A 21,029-nucleotide genomic window follows, 5' to 3' on the forward strand; every position below is an offset into this window, starting at 1 on the left:
ATGGAACCTTGAGTCTGACCTCGCCGTGCAAACTGTGTGGCATGTTCTCGTAAATGTTCATTGTACATCCACACGTCCGATATCTCCTTTAAGCACATTCCACAGGTCCAGATACCTGTCTTGTTCTTGGCATGTTTCTCTCTCAGATGGTCTCTCAGTTGCTCCCTGGAGCTGAATTTGCGCTGGACACACATGTAGCAGGTTGGAGGCGGAGATGGGTTGTGAGATAACTTGTGAAAGTTGAGTTCACCTAGGGTGAGGAACCAAGTAAAGCACACTTTACACTTGTACTGCTTATCTTTGACCTTTATTCCACCATCTTGCCGTTTCCTGCCTCTCCGCTCTGTCACTTTCTTGGACTTGTCATCATCTCTGTTCTCCACGTCAACAGTTGCAATACTAGGAGCCACTGAGATATCTTTAGTAGAGTCAAAGAACTGAATTTCAGGAAGCTGAAATGTGGTGTTGATGTTTTGGATGTCAATACTGTGGAAGGTTTGAACAGTCTCTGGGACACATGGCTCCACAGGATATGGGACAGCAGGCAGGGGCAGAGGACAAGGTGTGGTTGGCATTTCTGGTTTACAGGCACTGGGGTCAGAGGTCACTGTCGAGGCTGATTCAAAGCCAGTGAAGTCTGTGGAGCCACTCCATTCAATTGAGGATTTATCAATGGTGCTCTCAAGTGGATTGATGACATTGTTGCCAAGCTCTTTAATATCCTCATGAACATCCTCCTGATCAGCTGGTTTAACATCTGAAAGTGGCTTGGCATCAGCCTTCAATGTGCTGTTGTGGCACATATTCAGCATGATGGCATCATCAATAGATATTGTCTCGTACTCACAGTGGTTAGTTTGATCGGCGGTGAATGTCCGCTCCACTTGGTTTTCCATGTACTGATCTTTATTTTGCATAAAAGTTTCTGAAGAAGGATAATCCTGAGTCACATTTGAGTCAGGCGATAGCTTCTGCCTTTTGTTTCTTTTGGTATACACCCTTGGGCACTTTTTCCTTTTTGCCACCTCATCTCTGGGAAACAGCTGCGAGAAAGTGGTGTCGTCGTCAAGTAAGGCCTTAAGATCGGAACTCATGCCAGGAGAACTGAGAGGGGAAGAATTCAAACAGGAGAGAGGATGTAACTCATCTGAAGAGCCACTGTTTTTCTCACATTTTATCTCAACTGCCACTTTTCTAAGAATCTCCTGGGCAAGACTCTCTGATCCATTCTGTTCACACATCTCTTCCACAGCACACAGAGTCTTTTTGGAATCATCACATTCTCTGATTATATCCTTGTCTACACATTTAGCACTTCCTGCATTATTGTCTGCACTTACTTCCCCATTTGCCATCTCTGTACATTTCATTTCCTCTGTATCCGTGATTTGATCTAGCTCCACAGTTTCATTAAGTACACTCATCTCTTTTGTTGGAGGTCGGGATGCATTGTCAAAGCCAGAGTCTGAAGTAACAGGGTGAGGGAATTCCTCTGTTACAGTAACAGTTTTGTCACTGATTTTCACCTGGTCCTCAGGAGATTTGTGGTGGCCTTGTAGTCCACTGCTTTTGAATTCAGGAGTTATAGCTTGAAGTATGTCTGTTTTTAATATATTCAGAATCTCATCAGAGAAAGGGTCGGGCTTTATGTTCACCTCACTATTTTTGTTCTTTCTAGCTTTGTTGTTCTTCTTTGCTTTTGTTGGCAGTAGAGGGTTTTGATGGCCTACTTCATCCACTGCCACTACACTTGTCTCAGTTGCCATTTCCTCTGGGACTGACTCAGTTTTTGCTGCTTTAGATATGAGAGTGCTACTTGTCTCAGGCAGCCTATCTATTTTTGTTGGGTAACAGGTCTGGGTCTGTGAATCATCTTTATGTTCTTTCTCTGTAGTTTGTGACGCTTCATAAATAAGCATAGTCCCCTGACGGTTTGATGTTGTGTTCTGTGGGGCAATGTGTTTTTCAGCTCTGACCAAATGTTTCATGGCCTTATGTCTCTTTAACCCTGGCACAGTCCGGAAACACATGAAGCAGATTTCACAGAGGACTTTCCCCTGTTGAGTGTTGCTTTGTGTCTTTTTTTGTGATATATCTTTGTTTACTTGATGCGTTACTGAACACTGGCCAGTCTCTATTGTTGGTTGCTTCACTGATGGGTCTGGTGGAAGAGGCATTTGTTCATTTTCACAGATGATGAGTGGCTTAGGAGTGGGTGGACCATCTGAAATTTCTTTTCTGAGAAGTGTACTGTCCTCAGCAGAAGCCTTGTGAGAATCTAAATTCACTGATTCAACCTTTCTCAGCATATCAGCACGAATATGCAATTGCTCAATAAGTTCATCTGGATCATGGTGAATCACCAAGTCTTTTTTTGCATTACCAGCTGAGGAATTTGTGCTTGTGATTTCAGCTGGGAGACCCAATGAAAAACATGTGAATTTTATACTCTTCTGAAGGACCAGTGGTTCATCTGATAAATTTACTTTAGCTGTAGGGTCTGTGCTTAACGATGTGTCTGTTTGAGTTTTGTTAAAAATCAGTGCAGGGTTAACACTCAGGTCACATGGTTCACAGTTGTTTCTGGGACTTTGCTTTGATGTCTGCATTCTCATCAGGTTTACTGGCTGGTGAAATTGGTATGTAGTCGTATTGATTCAGGTGTGGAGGTTCATCTGAGATGCTGTTGTAGTTGAGAGGGCTGAGCTTGAAATCATACATTGGATCTCTCTTTTCAAGGCCTTCTGGTGGTTCTGCTGTGCTGGTCACAGGAAGTGGAGAGGGATTGGTGGGTTCAGAGCTGGGGATTTTACACTCCATGATTCCCAAGTCCAGGTGAGGTGGGCTTATCAAAGAATACTCATCTCAGCTGTGTTCATTGTTCATTGCTATTTAGAGCCTCTCTGACACTTTGGTTATCATCTTTATTTAAGGGGGGTTTCACACTTTGGCTTGAGCCTTCACCAACAGACTTATTGTTGCATTCGCTTTGTGGCTGACATGAATCGTCCAATTTCTCCATCGGTGTTTGGAGAGAAGTTGATAAAAGAGGACTGGTTGGTGGGGCAGTGTGTAGAAAAAGGCAATGACTTTCGTCCACCTCCTCTCTGCACGGTGAGTTTTGCTGACTTGCCATGAAATTAACTGGAAGATGTTCTTTGATCTCCTGAACATGTAAAATCTCCTCTTGTTTCTGAATATTGTCAAAGGCAAGACGTGCATCAGGTTTCAAAGACTCGTTAAATTGAGTAACTTTGCAGGGATCACTGTCAATGATGCCATCAGACTGTGAAAGAATCAGCAAACTGCTTTGTCCCTCTATGGACTGGGCATCTTGGAAGGGTGAGCAATGATTAGAACTCTCTGTATTGGTCTCCACCAGTATCGGACTGCAAGGCTTTTCCGTTGTGACTATCTCCACTGACAAATCAGTTGTTGAACTTGAACCATAAATCTTAGCAGGGTTACAGTTTTTAGAGGGAGAAAGTCCAACCACATGATCTTGTTTTGCTGTTTCAACTGCCTCAATCAAACTGTCTGAATGCTCCAGTTTCAGTTCACCAGCATGCGCTGAGCTAATGTCTCCAGGATTATCATGGTTTTCAGTGGATTGTTCTTGCATTGCCGTTTGCACCACATCTGCCATTTTCTTGCCAATGTTTAAACTGGGGTCAGGTTGAGCTGGTGATGAAGGATGGCTGCAAGATTGACCAATGATTCCCTTCACTGCCTCTGCTTCCTCATGGCTATCCCTGGTCGAATGTTCGTGGCCATCACTATTGTTTTTAAACAACAGATTCACATTCTCTTCTGCGTTACTGTTCCCACAGGACTCCTCAACCACATGTGGGTCATGTGTCACCACACTTGAACAGTGAGCAGACTCAATCGAATTACTATTCTCAGTTATATCCTCGTCTGATGTGACTTTAGTCTCACCCTCGCTATCATTGTTTTCTGAGGGCTCACTTGGCTGCGATGAAATTGGCTGGTTTCCATTGACTGTGGGGTCAGTGCTGTTGGAGAGAGATGACTGTGACTCATTCAGAATGAATTCAATATCATCCTTCCGCTCATTGATATTTGGAGGTGATAATATATTCTTCTTCCCGGTAATTGCTTCCTTTTCACTGTGATCTTCTCTCTCAACTGCATCAGCTGCCTGACATTCAATTTCTTGATGTTGTTGACTGGTGAGAGAGGTGACATTCGGCTCCTTGTGTTCTGATATAATGGGCTCTTTTTTGAATATAGAGTCTGAAATCACCTCCAGGCTTTTCATGAGGTTTTCTGTGTATTGCTTCTGTTCTAAAATCTCTTCCTTTGTTTCTATAGGAGTCTCTTTTTTAGCACTCCTCTCCTCTGATTTTTGGTCAAGGTGGGGCTGTGAGCATTTAATACTCGAGACAGTGGCAATCACGGCTGGTGCATCATTTTCTTTCTCAGTAAAATGTTCAAGTGTCCTTGGTTCATTGTTAATTGGAGTGTGGGGACTGTGGTGTCCACCCATAAGCTCAAACTGGAATGGACTGGACCATGGCATTCCTGGTTCGGTGAATGGCTCTGAAGGCATTCTGGTCACTGGCACATCTATTGTTTGCACAGGACACCCCAGACCAGTGCCTTCACTCTCTGACTCATCACCCAGCCGTAAAGGTGAAAATTTGCTCATCTGCAGCTGCTTGGGGACATCCTGAGCTAGTAACGGTGGGCTTTCCAACTTAGTTGTCTGCAGCTGGTTTTCAAGCTCATTCACTATTCTCTTTATCTCCAGCTCATCCTCTGATGCACAGCTGTTGAGATTTGTACTGTAGTCAATTATTTTTTCTGGCAGAGACAAAGGAACATGATTGTAATCTGGTTTCTTTTCATTTGATTTCTCAGAGTTGTCTTTGTACTGAGATATCTCATCTGGTAGTACCGGGCTAACTATAAGGTTCCAGTCTCTTTGTTCCAGAAAGGGAGAAAAGGACGACACAAACTCTTCCTTTTTATCAGCGGTGCTCTCTATTGAATGGAAACCTTCTTTCTGAATTGGCATATCTGAGTAAAGGCCGCTGTCGAATCCGGTGAGGTCCCCGAACATTGACGAAGTGTCAAATGAGAGTGGGGATTTCATGAGCCCCTGTTCCTGATCCAGAGGGTAGGGCATGAGGTGGAGTGTATCCTTTTGTATCAGTGGGCCCTGGCTTTCAGTTGGAGATAGGCACACTTCATCCATCAAAGAGGTGCAAAGAGATGCAGGCTTGTGTGTGTCTAGGTCATTGCCTAAAGTAATAGCCTCTTTCACCATGCAGACGCTGTCACTCTGTTTTTCAAATGTGGTACTGTCTGATAGCTCTGGCTGTGCAGCTTGGGGCCCCTCTCTGCTTTTGCCCTTTGTGTTTCTGTCAATATTGAAATCAGTTTCTTTGTTGATGGTGGGAGACTGTGAATCAAACTGTAGTGGCTTGTTATCTATACTGCTACTTTGTGTTGGTTCTTCTTTGGGGCACAGATTGTCGGCTCTCTGTAGGGTGTTTCTGTCTGAACAGACTGTTGTGCTGGTTTCTTTTCTGTGAGATGCCAGCTTCTCTCTTGATTTAGTTTGAGAGCTTTTGCTTTTTTCCAAGTTTTTCATTGTGTCTTTTGCTTTTTGTGAGGATGACACTGGATCAGCAACTTCTGGATTTGAATGGTACTTCTTTGGATCCTCTGTAGCGTCTTTGTTATCAGAGAGAATGGCTTTGTCAGTATTACACTTCCTAACAGATTTAGTGAATGTCAGTGCTAGTGTGCCGGACTCTTTACATAACTTCTGTGGGGAGGAACTTTCATAGGTTTTCTGCTCTGGAGACTCTTTCTTTTTGATGTCTGTCTTCTTCTCACAGTCTGAGTCAGTGCGGTCAGTGCTTTTGGGGCTGTTGATACTATCACTTGAAACACTCACAGATGTGCTGAGTTCACTGCTTGTGGATGACCTGCTACCCCTCCTCCTGAGTCTTTGGTGAGAACCTTGTTTCTCAGGGGACAGAGAAACATCCTCACTTTTTTTCACCTCAAAACACTCCTTTGACTCATGTCTCCATGCTGCCTGGTCTCTCTCACTTCTTGCTCGCCATTTGCACTCTTTCGTGTATGTGTATTTACACCGACTGCTTTGATTTAGTCGGCCTTGGCTTGCTATCTTTACAGGCTCACATTCATCATCTGAGTCTGAGACATAGTCGTATTCTCCAAATGCAGGGTTCTGTACAGTGGGAGTCAGTCTCTCCATCACCAAAGAAAACTGGAGGTTTTTGGTACCTTTAACATGAAGCTTATGGAGCTTATTTTTCTGTTGAACTATTTTGTGAATAAGTTCCTTGCTCCACGTACCCCCTCCAGTGCTTTTCCTCTTGCTTTCTTTCATTGTAGTTCTTGAGGTTGGAGATGTAGAGGCCTGTGAGGGCGTTGACCCTCGAAGTGCGGAGCTGTCCTGAAAGCTTTTAACACCACAACGCTCAGAAAACTTGCTGGATAAGAGAAACCTTTGTGTACTGGTGTTTTCCTCCTCACTCTTGCACAGTTTTCTTGCCTCTTTCACTTTGCTGTCTTGCTCCCTCATCTTCTCCCTTGAGGCAACTCTTGAATTTTTATGAGAGACTTCTTTTTTTATGTTAATTTTCTCATCTTGTTCCAAATTCAGAGATATTTTCTCAAGTTTGCTTTCTGTGCACTGTTTGTCTGTCTCGGGGCTCTCAACATCAGAGTCATAAAAATACTTTCCCTGTGTGAAAGACTTGTCATCATCTGTTGCGTGTTTGTTTTTGCTCTCAAAGACCAGGGATTCTTTGGTTTTCAGACACTGTTTGTTTGATGTCGCTTTGACAGTAGTGAGGTCATCATCAGCAAATGCATCGATGAAGCTGCTGTCTATCTCTGCATTGTCTGACTGATAGCCCAGCCCATTCAAGGCTTCTGTGATTAGGCTGTCTAATTTGGCATCTTCCATTTCCAACTCAGGTAGAGGAACAGGGATGTTACCAGGGCCAGAGAACAAACTGAGTTTCATGGGATCATCCTTATTCTCTCCTTTTGTTTCACTGTCAGATATCAGTTCTCCATTTTTATTGAGACCCAACAGAGACAGATGAAGATCAGATGGGCACCGAGACATTGAGACATTTGACACAGGTGGTGCTGCTTTTGATTGTTCTGCATGAAACTTTCTGTTGTCTTCCATCTTTGATATGTCTTTGAGGTCACTTGGTGCAAACGTGTGTTGAGCACAGTATTGCTTATGGCCTAGAAATGACGCCAGATTATTGAAATTCTGATCACACTGCTTGCATGTGAGAAGCACATCTAACTGGTCAAGATTTGCTGCAGCTAATGAGGTGGCTAACAGCTGATGTGCAGAATAAGGTGGTGGAGGCTGGTGATGCTCCACCCCAAAACTGTCCATGTAACCTTTGTTTCCATCCATAGTTGTCTTTGGATGTGTGCTGTTTTGCAGGTAGCTCATCATGTCATCTTTGGCTCTGTCTGGTGCATAAGGGAGGTTTCGTGAAGCATCAGAATGGAACTGGTTGGGGTGAGAGCTCAGGTGATCTGAAGGTAACTGAGTTTTGGTTTGGGGCTGGTGGTAAAACGTGTGAGGTGGTGCTGACTTTGACATTTGACTGTCCTCTGAACTGATGTTAACAGGGCTGGTAGACACTGGGGAGAGGGAAGAGCATGTACTACTAGATGTAGGGTTATGAACTGGGGAAGGCAAGGGGGATTCATAGGGTGATACCATCATAAGTCCCATAGGTGGGACCTGTAATGGTGGATAGTTGTAGTTCCTTGATGCCACTGGAAGAGACTGGTTGAGTCCGAAGTAAACCGCCTTATTTTTGGACTCACATACTTGTGTGTGGCTCATCTCTACTTTAAAAGTTGAGACTGTATTACTGCTATGTTTTACAGTCTCTTGTCGTTGGTTTGAAAACCCATCACTAGTTCTGCTGTTCTGAAAAGAGCTGGGATTTTTGAGTGAGCTGTGTTTATGTGATTTAGTCTCATCTTGCCAGTCAGAGGGGGAAACAATGTAAGCCAATTTCTGATTGCTTATTTGCCTAGATAACTCAATTCTGTTTTGGTTCGGCATAGCAGAGTTTGGCCGTATCTGCTGCCAGGGCATTCTGCTATTTTTAGATGAATTTGGCCTTTGGTCAAGTGCTGGCTGGTTCTGAAATTGAAACTTATCATTCATGTCAGAATACTGCATTGTGTTTTGATCAGCTGGTGAATATGTCTTAGTTGGACCTTCCCAAGAGTGTGGTAACCTATTTAGAACCTTATTATTGATGTTTTTATCAAATGACACTGAGCCTGTGTGAATGTTACTGACTGGAGGACTGTTAAATGTTTTGCTGGAAAGGTGCATTTGGGAGCCTGGACCTTGTGAAATATTTCTTGCATGGTGCATGCTTCCTTGTATGAATGTTCTTTGGTTGGCAGCTGTGTCTTTGGGGTGACAATTCCTCTTACTCCCCGAGGTGATAGTTGCATCCCTACTGTCTGTCTGTCCAGTAGTGTCTGTGCTCTCAGGCAGGGCAGTCTTCCCCTGCTCTGACTGCTGTGAGCTGGAGCCAGAGCTGTCACTGCTGGCTGAGTCCTCACTCAGATTCCTAGGACACTGGATGGAGGATGCAACCCCTTGAATAAACTGTGACTGTGGGGAGTGAGAATAAGAGCTTCCATCCTCTGACTGCTGTTCATTACTGAACTGAGTATTGTTTTGAGCAATGCTTTGTCCTTCTCCTGGTGTAAAGGAAAATGAGTTGTGGGTCACATGAACAGAACCTAGGGAGGAGTCTGTAAAGTCTTGAGATTGGGGATTCTGTTCACAGGAAAAAGAGTCAGAGGTTGATTCTTCCAGAAAATGATATCCATATTGAAACGGACTAGGCACAAAGGCACTTGCCTTATTGGCTTCTGTGAGGGCAGTGGATTTTTGTGATGAAACCCCATAGTTAGCACCATTAAAAGTCCTTTCAGGAGACTGCCATACATTAGAGCCACTCAGCTGAAAGTCAGCCAGGATTAGCTGGTTGCCAGGCTGTGTACTGTTGTTCTCCATTGAGGCAGGCTGCTGCTGCTGTGACAGGGGCGGATGTGGGTGTGATGATGTTCCACTTGAGGAACCCAGTGCCTGTGAGGTATAGCTTGGGGAGGTAAGGTTAGGGGAGGCCTCCTGGAAGCAGCGGCTATAGTTGAGCTCCTCTTGGTGTAGTTCGGCCTCTCTCTCTGGTATACTGGGAACGTGGAATCTGTAGCTGCCCGAAACTGGGCCACGACTGGTCTCCAACTTCTTGGGTGGTGAAACCTTCTGCTGTGGGTAGGCAATGCCAATGGTGGGGTTGTTGGAGCGTGGATTTGTAATGCTGAGTCTGTACAGCTGCTGCGGGTTGCCACGCTCTGCCTTTCCTGACCGCTTCCCCTTCTCTCGGCTGCGGCCCTTTCCACTCGGGGACTGGGGGCTGCCTTTGCCACTTGGCCAATTCCTGTCAGTGGCAAATTTCGATCTGTTCTGCAGTGATCTGAAGTCAATCTTCCCTGCCTGCTGTGGTCGTATAACAGCTTCACGCTGCTGAGGACAGTCCCTTTCCTTCTCTAGTTTTTCAACTTTGGCCCCTCTGCTGCTGGCTCTGGCCTCAGTGCCTGTGCTTGAAAAGTGCTCTGAAGACTCCTTTGTGGTTTTGTCACTCTGCTGTTCCAGTGCCGTCCCCTCATCCTGCAGTTTGGAATCAGCATCCAGCTCTTTGACAGTATGCATTCGCTGAGTCTCTCCTGCCATGGTGCACAATGCGTGCTGTGAAGGCCTGGTCCTCAGAAATGCTATCTGGGAGACAGGGACATCGTCTTCTGGGTTGTATGAATTAGTAAATGTCCAGTGGCAGGAACTGCAGGAACAGGGCTGTTCGCTGCAGGCTCATCTCTTCACCCTCATTGTGAACAGCTGGCACCAGAGCAAAGCAGACCTAGAAAGAAAAGAGAACAGAGAATCAGATGATAAGCTTTTACTATGTAATTGAAAAAATAACATTATGTGCTTTTTTTTCAAATAAAATCAAATAAAAAACATTCATTTTTATCCAGGTATTAGTATGAAAAACAGAAGTGTGAGAAATATCTACATGAAAGAACTTTATTAAAAGGTACCATTCTTACACAATTAGCTCAAACTATACATTTTAAATAAACTACTGATGCATTCACTTTTATATGAAAGGTGAAGCACAATTACTATATTCCTAGTTTCTGCCAGCAGAGAGCACTATTGCAGCATTACACAGTGGTGCTGTCATTGCACAAAGCACCAGCGTAATCAACAGGGAATTTCAAAATACTGCCAAACTCATACTCAAAGTCTTGGAGATACTACTAACACTTAAATTCCTGACAACAATTAAAAGACATTTCAAAAAAGTAAATACAGATTCATCAGAGTGTTGGATTCCTGCTTTACAACACTGAATTGATGGCTGTACAAGTATCACTGTCAAAATCCTCTATATAAATAATCACACAAAGAAACCAGTTTGGTCTTGAAATGATGAAGCTCACTACAGTACAGAGGATGAGAAAAATACAGTGCATGGATCCAAAAAGCACTGCCAGTAAATGAATCACAGACTCCTTAAGAGCAGGGACACAATACCACAGTGTTCTATTGCTACAGAGTGCTGCAGCTTTAGATCATGGAGGAATATCAGGGATTAGTCAGTCAGCCATTAGACAGTGAGAACTATGGGCACACTGACGTTTGTTGCCTTTCCTCAGGCATCCCAGACACCGCTTCTCAGGTCCCAGTTTACTTTGGCCCTCCACTGTTTCTGCTTCTTTTGAGGTCAGACCAGATGAAACTTGGAGTTAGCACCAAAATGTAATTTCTAGGCTTGTTAACCAAACTTCCATCCCACCCTCTTGTCTGTTTCCCCTGGCTATTACCAATGCCAACGGCTGGGGGTGGCCTATAGCTGGAGACACCACCATTTAGCGGGTACAGACCTCTGTTTTGGCTACCATCCACCTGTTGAAGTGCCCTTGAGCAAGACACATTCTTGACAGTTTAAGTGGTGTTCTTTTTTACTAGGAGGTCCTTAACCTGGGAGGAGTGAGTAAAAATTGTGTAAGGAAATTCCACTATTACTATGTGAAAATGCACCATGTGACCACTATTACATTGGGCCTCTCCCTCAGGTGATGACTGTGACTGCCCAGCAGATTACCAAACACACCTAGAGGAGCATGCATTGCTGTACCATACATTTTCAGAGCAGTTGGGGACTGGTCAAATGTGCAAAGATGAAAATCAGCAGTACAAATGTCCACCAAAACTCCATCCTCATTAATCTCTCTGGAGAGTTTGTTGTTCAGGCCTCTCAGGGTCATTTTAAGATCAACACCTGGTTTAGTTTCAATCCTAAATTCCTGAATGCCCTTTATCAGCCCAGGGGCTTACCCTTTATCAGCTAACTTACTGCATTGATTTAATTACATAAAGGGCTCTGTATTATACAACTAAAAGTTGTCTAGGCGAAGTACTGCTAACATTTGTATTCTTTCTTTAAGCACCTTGTTTTGGAAGCTAGGTGGTGGCGGTAATATTCTTTTTGTTTGCAACTTCAGCTCAACTATCACAAATAATGTGAAGTGAGAAGAGCCAGTATAGAAATATAAGGCAGACTTCTATTTTCTCTGCAACACACCTAAATTCCTTTCGTAGAGATCCTATCTGATCATTTCAGCACTGAGGTGACGATAAGATTGTTTGACATTACATTAGTGCTGATTATCAGGAAGGCGATGACAGGCTGCCCACAAATGAATTCTTTGTGATCCCAAGCAAAATAACCAAACCACCTACAAATATGATGAGGCATATGTAAGGTCCTATTCACAATTAAAGGCACAGCATTTCTTAAGGACAATGACTTATTGTGTCTCAATTAATAAACAGTTCAAGTCTAGAGAAAGCATGGAGTGTTGACTGTTTTGTAAATGAGGGCTCATGGCACCATAGAGCCCTGTTGCAGACATGTGGTCCCGAAAGGTAAGTTTATTCAGTTTTTAAAGGCAAGGCCCTCTCAGAGGAACAGAGAGGAGGGCAAGACCCGGGGATGCAGAAATCAGATAAGATGACAGGGCCAAAAGCACTGCATCTCAAGGGCTATGTTTACATCCACGGACCTGCAGCCAGTGTCCAGACACCACCTGACAAATGGAATAGTGAGATATGACCCACTTTAACCCAGAGGGATCACTCTCTGCTATGTGTTTCCTTGTCTCATCCACTGGTAAACCTCCCAGAGGCATTTAGCAAGTTGGGAGGGAGGCTTGAGGCTGAGACCTGGCTGGGTTAAGGCCTGGTTGTTAAAAATCACATCCCCTCTACAGCTCCACAGAATCTGAAAGCCGGAGTGTCTGCAGCTATCTCTGCCACCGGGTAGGGAAACCGGTATGAATGGCCCTGCCAGCATCTTCACCAGGCAGTGCTTGATCCAGCTCCGCAGAGTCAACAGTCACAATCATACATCATAGCCCCAATTGTATTTGCTCAGACCAGCCATTGAAGTTTGGGGCAGAGGATGAATGCCTCAAGCAACAAAAAGAGCAGTATGAGTATCACAGGAGCCTTACAGAAGTAGCACCAAAGCCTGAGCTGTCAGTTTATTAAGAGTAAGGGGTCATTTATATCCTAACAAATGCCTTAGCCACTTCCCCTACAGCCCTGCGTAACTCAGTAACTGCTCCCTTGCAGTCTGGTGGTGTCTTTGGTCCAGCTTATTCAGTTTTATCTTGAAAGTATAAATTGTGCTTGGACCGTGTATAAATACAGTGTGGTGGTGACAGAATTGCAAGCTGGGCAGAAGTTGATATCAAATCCTGTGTGACTGGTCTAAAATTTGTTCCATAAAAGTGTGTTTTAGTGGAGTTTTACAAGTCAATTAAGGCTGTGTGTGTGCATGTCTATGTGTGTGTGTGTTCTTTAGGCCTCCTGTCAAATCACCAAGTTTCTCAAGCAGTGGCGCCCCATATGGCTTCACCACAACACCACCCTGATGCTTAAGACTGCTGAGTGTGGAAGAACTGGTGTGTTTGTGGTATAGGTGCATGTGTGTTTGTCTGTGTGTGTGAGAACATAACTGGGACAGAACTGAAGAAACTGGAGTGTTTTTTCCTCACTTACACGAGGTACATGTATTGGTTTCCCTCTGAGATGAGGGAGTGGGTAAAAGGTGCTTGAATGAAAACTCAATTTCCTGAAACTCTTTTTCCTGTCATTTTGGTACAGGATGTATGTGGTGTTGGCTTGAGTGAAAATATGCTGGTAGCACTGTGAAAATCTCTGTCGACTCATCACATCAGTGCCTTAAGCTCGTAATTGCTTTTGCAATTTCTATTTTCCAAGAGGCCAAAACCCCCAATAAGCTCCATATCTCTCAAAGTCATTTAACTTAAAAGACTACAGGCTCAGCGTCTCTTTCTTCTGAGCTATTCAACATCTCTGTTGATGTATGTTCTGTAACAGGAGAGCACCCAAAGGTGGCTAAAAGAAATGGTAAAAACAGACTGCTTCTACCAAGATAGGCAATCTTAACAGTGCAGAAATGTAACATTTGCTAAGATACCACACACAACAGTTAAATCCTGAGGACAATGACTCTCCAGAGATACAAACCATTATTAGGGCCAAGAGAAGGGCAGCAGCAGGCTGAGCAATCCACTTCTACAAACAATGGCTCCCTTTATAATAATGTAAATCAATAACTGGCATTAGCAGGAATTTCCCAACTTGTTCAGCTTTTCCAGATGCTTGCTCACTGAAATATCACCACACAGTAGTCCCAGAGACCACTGAGAGAGAGAGATGACAGATGAAGATGAGGGGTGATGAGATCAGAGGTTGTGCAGAGGAGAGGAGAGGAGAGGAATCTTGACAACCATAGTAGAGAAGGCCATTAAAGAGCAGGGGAATCATACAAAGGGTCAGGAAGTGTCAGGAAGTGGAGAAGGGATGTTCAGTGTGCTGTGTAGCCCAGTAGGCTGTGTAATCAGAAGGATGCAGGGGGGAGGATCAGGTGGCAGAATAAAAGCTGTCTGACTGCTCTCCTCACACCTCTCCCAGCATGACTGGTCCAGTGAAGGGAATGTGCAATGAGAACGACTGGCCCAGGGCCCATGCTGGGGCGCACCGCCAAAACCTTGGTCAGCGTGCCTGCCTACTTCTCTGTATTTTTGGAAACATCCATTATGCAAGCAATTTGCCTTTAAGATCTCTGTGCATACGTCCATTCAAAGGGAGACCAGGAGGAGAGATATGTCAGCAAATGTGAAGTGAGGCCAGCATTCTTTCACAACTATACCACCACCACATTTATTAACACAGAAGCTGTGGATGTGGATGTGTGAACAGTAGTGGTCTGTCAGTGGTTTACAGACTTAATTTCTGAATTTATGATTTACAGAGAATAATTAATGAGTCATCTGTTTCCCTCCACGCTGGTGACGTTTTGTCAGAGGCCTTCAGAATATTTGGAAGATGCCAGAAAAACCAACGTCTGAGCACTTCAAATGAAACAGTGAGCACAGTACTGAAGGAGGCCTGTTATAGTCGTGCCTCCCTACCTCCACCACCCCTAACCCCACCCTTAACCCAACGTGGTTAGCTGTGCAGTTGGGAAAATGGAAGGAGTGTGTAGTGTGTGTGTGTGTGTGTCTGAGTGTCTCGGTATGTGTCTGTGTGCATGCATGTGTGTGTGTGTCTAAGGGGGTTTTGGTGTGTAATTCCAGAGGCTCCCCTTACCCCCTCCTAAGTTTTTCCTCTTTCTCAGACGAGTTTTTTCTTTTATTTATTTTTTTCTAACCACTGGATTCTGGACTCAGTCTGTTTCCATATTGCTAACCACGGCATTCCACAAACATGATGGAATCTTTGTTTTAGAGCGTTTAAAGATTATTTTTTCCTCTTTTTGACATAGTTTCCCTTATTTCTGCATGTCTATGGAATATTACTTGTGTGGCTCTGCAAAAAATAGGTAACGTGTGTGATAGACTGTAAAACATGACTGAGTAGAACAGGATATTAGCGAAAGGGCAAGCTGGAGAAAATTTCCTGACTCCCACTTAAAACTATGATAACTTTATCCTCAATGGACAAATCCTTCTTTAAGGTTTTGTTCCTTCCTTTTTTTCAGTGTATCAATATTTTCTTGTCCCTTGTTCTGCCTGGGGCAAAGTATTTGGTGGCTCTCAAAATTCCGCAAAGTTTTATTAAATGTAAAAGAAACTTTGAGATGGAATAGGACAAGGATTCATTAATGACAGTCCTCAAACTTAATTATCACAGTCACATCTGAGGATACACTCTTGCATTTTAATGAGTGAATATTTAACAAAGAGACATTATAGCACACACTAAGGAGATCACCACTTAAAAAGCTAACCAGTGCCTGTAAGGTATAAGGTAAAGCAAACTCTATCAATATTTTCTCTACCAAGCCACACACCTTAAGAGACGTCCTGCACTCTCAGTTGCTAAACACTGGTTAAAAGGTAACCAGGGTGGTCACTGGATGAAAAATATTCAATGTGGATGTGGTGGATGGACCCCCCACAAACATAAACAAGATGTGCAGGATGATATACGGCAGCCTTGACTTCAACGTTTTCTGCCACACACTACAAGGAAATCATAAATCTTTAGTTTTAATTGTGCTTCAAATGGCTAAAAAGAACCAAACCAGCAAAAACAACATTTTCACAGTCTCACCATTTAAATATTGCTGTTCAGTTGCACCAGATGGAAAGAAAACCTTTCTTTTCAATCATTTATTTACAGTATCTAAAGATTGTGTAAACCTTGAGCACATTCTTATGAAAACACAGACAAGACAAAGTTCATCTTTATCTACAGATATGACAGTTGTTATTGTAACCTTTTCTTTCTTTCTTTCATGTGTCCAAACCCCCAAGCAGATGCAACCAGTGGATGCACAGCATGAACCTTTATATAGTATTCATTTTGTATTCACTTAATATAAATACATTTTTTTGCAATTCCACAGTTTCCCAGTCATTCAGTAGTTCCTATGGGCGTGACTTAACAAGCTCCCATTGATCAATGCTAATTTAGGAACATATTACAGAGGAAGCCTTTTATTTTTGTAGGAGCTGCATGTTTTGCTCCATTAACATTTACATATCCTCTACCTCAAGGAAGCCAGAAGCAGTAAGAGGAGTTTGGACCCACTACTGCATAGGTGAAAGTCCAGAGATGAGACTGGGCCTGCAGTGGCAGAGTTACAGCCAGAGTGTCAGTGGCCTCAGGGGACTCAGCCTTTTCTCACTGACCCATCACCCTCCCTCCCATGAATCAATGAACAAACTCACCTAAGACAAGCGATAATAACTGTGTTAACCCCACGTTTTGACAAAAGCTTTTTATCCTCATACGTAATGCTTAAATGGCAAAACACTTATTCAGCAATACATATGCTCTCCTTTGTACAGCAAAACTAAGGGTGCAGTGTCACAAAAGCTTGATAATGGTTTTTACAGGCTGCATAAGGCTGGTGCTTCAGAGAAAGGGCTAATGTTTAGAGCAGTCAGGAAATTCTATATTCCTCCACAAAAGAACTAAATGCAAACCTACCAGCATCTGGAATTTGAAGCATTTCATGTGTTCTTGTGAAATAAATAAGTTACAAGTACAGTGCCGACCACATAAAGTTTGATCTTGTTAAAATAAACGTGACATCTTGGTTTGATTTTTTTCTCGTGTACACAGCTGTGACGCAGAGCACTTCAAGGCTGATGCGCCTCCACACCATCATCTTACGCTGAGTGTTTTTTTTATTTTTTTATGATAAATGTGGAAGAAGCGTGATAGGCCCTTCGCCTCTGGTGTGACATTTGGGAAGAATTATTTTAAAGTGTGACTCAGGCAGATTGGGAGTGGCAAAAATCCATCAAAATATTAGGAGAAAGTTTATTTGGTCTAAACCTCAACGTACCTGCAGGCCACATTCATGACCTTTCACCTTCTGGTAAAGCCTTTGCTTGTAAGACTTAGAGGGAAGTTTTTTGCATACATCACAAGAGAAAAGGACAGACAGTCAAGTTCCAACATGTGACTGTGAAACGGGTTTTCCTTAAACCTTGGGAAACTAGGCTACATAAATGCACCCCATATCAATGCCAAATGAAACAAGTTAATTCTCATGAAATACAGTTTCCCTGAGCGACTACAGAGCCGGAGGATATACAAAAGGTCTATTTGTGAATGAACCTTTTGTCTAAGTTCATGTTTGCAATTAGGAGAGAGGGAGAGCGTTGCAGCATTTACACGAATGCACTGACTGCATGTGAGTACATTTGCACACTCAATTGGGTATAATTGTATATATGTGGATCTCTCTGCAAGTGTGCCAGTGCTTTTATGTATAATTTCAGTATACATTGTGTGACTGACATACAGTTTGGTGGTGGGTTTTTATGGAGTAGTAGGTACAATGTTACTTTCCTAAGCCCACGCAGATGAATCAAAGTGTTTCAGTCAAATTTAATGCTGTCTCGCTGGGGTCACAGACTGGCACACAAACATTTAAATCAAAGGGTGAGCAGAACCAGGAAGTGATTCATTTCCTATAGACTTGGCACCAGGTAATATGTGATGTATGCTGAGAGAGAAAAGTCAGAAATAAAACTAGTAGGGTGGGACGGAGAAAAGAATAGGGCTTGAAAACCATCATCAGCAAACCTCCACCATCTTAAGTTTCTCTGCTTCAAACCACTGTGCCAGATGCATCATGCAGCCTTTTTACATCTTTCCCTGCTTCTGTACTTCTTTATACTTTCTTCCTTTCTCCAACCCACACGCACATGAAAGCAAATCTCATCAGTTTGGCATGAGGTCACAGGAACTGAGGGACAGGTGGGGGTTGGTGCTGGGAGGAAACAAAAATATTTGTAGAAGATCAAGGATGAACGCTATGAGCACATGATTGACAGTCATGGCTTAATGCTAGAACCAACACAAGTAACTCAAAGAATAAGCTCATGAGCTGAGGTTATTTGGAGTTAAGTGTCTGGGGGGCAAACCTGAGTAGTTTCTTTCTCCAGCACTATTCTAGTATGTATGGTAAGAGATGGGTGGAAAGGGTAGCAAAGAAAAAAAACATTGAGTAATATTTTTCTCTCCCTTTTTTATTCTTCAGTCCAATTTGCATCAATGCCAAGATCAGTAGTCCCCTGGCCAATGGTAAAGAGGGAATTCCAGGCAAAGTGTGCGTGAGTCAGTACCAGCATTTTCCAAATTCATCCTGCCTACCTCTCTTTAAATAGTCCAAGGAAATGTCCAAATGACCTAATTACGACTCAGGCTTTCCTAAGTAGCCTGTGTCAACGCATGACATGGTATTCAAAAATATACATAGTCACAAAACAGCAGTACTGCGGTGGCAGTGAGGCATGCTTTTCTTGTGTTTGGTTTTTATTAGGTTTATGGTGGGACAGTGAGCTGGATTCTGTCTGTCTGTGTCTGTGATCTCTTCTGTTGTGTCTCAGTTCTCAAAGCTCTCCCTGGACTGGGCAGACCTTCAAAGGCTCCCTGGAGCTAAACGATTTGCCAGGGACATAGATTTGACCAGATCACTTCATCACACTTTAATCTGTGTCATAATAATACCAACCGCAAACTCTGTTTCAGTCATACGGTCTACATTACAAAAGCACTGTCAAACTACAACTGACACTCAAATTTTGGCATTGATGGGTGCTCACACAAAAGCTGCCCTGCCCGAAAAAACACCATTAAATAATTGTTTCTATTTTGGGATCCCAACACTTTGGTCCACTTCAGCAGCTTAGTTGCACCTAAAGTAGTGCTTGGAAACAATAACAATGAATCCTGTTCAAACAAAAGCCTCATTCATACCATGTAAAGCTCAGTTGAGCTGTCATTTAGTGACATTTCAGTAGGAATCTAACTTTATCCTTTTACTGTTTGTTTATTTAGTACTGCGGGAGACGAGGTGGTATGCATCCTGCTCAAAACCACTTTATGGTAATGGTTTGAAAATAGCCAAAACAATTAAAGTAAAATGAAGGGGGAAGTGATGGACTAGTTGGAGTGCCTCACATTCCTGCTCAGTGTTTAAACTAAGTGCTTTGTCAATGGGCCACCTTTGTCAAAGAGGCCCTTTTTATTTGCAGCTGCAAAAACCAACTATAAATACAGAGCAGGGGGATGACCTTGGGCAGTTACAGGATCTGAAATCAGATAGAGTACAGCAATTCACCTACAACCATTATGTCGCCTGGATGATCCAAAAGTTGTGATGGGGAGAGGGAGGGAGAGGAGATATGAGGAAGAGGAAAGGAAGTCAAGCAGAGAGGAGACAGATTCCAGCTCCTGGGGCTCTGAGTGCCGAGTGCCAATTCACATCAGATCCAGGATGGGATATTACAGCAACTTTTCTGCAACAGACAGACACAGTTCATCACGTTCCTCCATGATGTGCAATGGAAAAATGAACCTGTTGTACACCTGTAGCTTGATCTTCCATCTCAGATTTCAGCTAAGTAACCACGTTATCATTTTCATCATTCCTTGCTTTGCAATAATAAAAGATTTCATGGATAACAATTTGGACCACTGTCCAGCCATGTCAAATTTTGGCAGAGACCTCAGCAGTGCTCTGGTAAACATTTTTTCCTATCTGATCAGGGACTAGAGCAGCAGAAGCCCATACTTTCATTTTCCAGTGCACTCCATCCTCTGCATCATTCCCAATTTTTGTTCCCATTCTTTCTGTCCCCTTTCCTATCTATCATTCTCATCTCTCCTCTCTCTCTGCCTGTTTGTCCCATGTGGGTGTAGCCTGTGTCTTGCTGTGGCTGCAGCAGGAGGACTACCTGATGTGTCGCTGTGCTGAACAGGACCGAGGGGTCTGCTCTTGAAAAGGGGCTCTGTGCTGCATCTGCAGATCGCCTTACACGACCACTTCCTGCTTCCGACCCACTCCTCACAGGCAGCCCTGTGTGCCAAGGCCGAAAAAAGCACAAACAGAGGGGTTCAGTCCACCCAGGGGCTGAGCACAGGACCCTATTCATCCTCTCCCCAATGCTCCTCCCTGCCTCTCCTCTACCAACCTCAGATTGCTTTATTTTAAAATTCACAAATATTCCCCTCTTGGACACATTGAGATCAACTGACCACTCATTCCCTCTTTTCAGCGGTACTTGACAGATGAACTGTGTCAGTGCTGCCCCTGGACTGGGGAGGTGAAACGTGCTGGTGTGAAGTATTTGTGCGATGTCTGTCTGTCTGGCACGGCCACACCTTTGGCATCTGTCTTGTTACATAAGAAGGGAAAGAGAGAGGCAAGGGTTATAGGTAAAAGGGCAAGTTCATGCTAAAAGAGTTCTAGAGATGGGTCATGGGTAAATGAGTCTTATAGTTTCCTGTGGAAAAACTGTCACTGCATGGGAGTCCCCCAAAGTCACAGTTAGAGGTGCAGAGGAAAATGGGGGCAGGGTAAAAAAATATCCCTGTCTGAGGGGGGAGGGGAGCAGGTGGGTCTGGGTGTTGGGAGTTGTGTTGCTATTCCTGGAATGCTCACTTTGTCCCATCTAGACCTGGCAACAGTGGGGAGGACAGGACCATGGGGATAGTGGACTCCCACTGAGTTGGACTATTTATGCAGGGACCCAGTGAGGGCCAAGGGGACAAGGGTATTTAAGATTCTTGGGGAAATGGCAAAGTGGGCAAATAACTCTTAAGACAAACAAACCCAGAGCATTAATGATGAGTCTGTCACTGGACTGGATGTTTTTGCTTTTCACTCTGCATACTGAAAAGGGAGGGCAAATGGCCTGAGCCACAGTCTGTTTTCACTACTGTCCTTGTCGTTTCTACCTTCGGTCATTGGACACTACCTTGTTTTTCTACTTTAAACGCATTAAAACAGCACCCGATACGTCCATTCCTACCAGGGGGATAGAAAAACATTTAG

The 21,029-nt window shown here is 43.6% G+C and overlaps 1 protein-coding gene across 1 annotated transcript in view; it reads right to left on the reverse strand.

Moving 5' to 3' along the window:
- Positions 1-2,875: 2,875 nt before the first annotated feature.
- The window catches only part of LOC108875364 (zinc finger protein 469), a 172,090-nt gene continuing 153,936 nt past the window's right edge, over positions 2,876-21,029 (reverse strand). The window contains exon 6 of the mRNA XM_018664235.2: positions 2,876-9,989. Within this exon, the coding sequence (XP_018519751.1) occupies positions 2,876-9,805 (6,930 nt within the window). The 5' untranslated portion in view covers positions 9,806-9,989. The remainder of the gene's footprint in view (positions 9,990-21,029) is intronic.

This window comes from Lates calcarifer, linkage group LG10 (genome assembly GCF_001640805.2).
Source record: "Lates calcarifer isolate ASB-BC8 linkage group LG10, TLL_Latcal_v3, whole genome shotgun sequence".
In the NCBI taxonomy this organism is placed as follows: domain Eukaryota; kingdom Metazoa; phylum Chordata; class Actinopteri; family Centropomidae; genus Lates; species Lates calcarifer.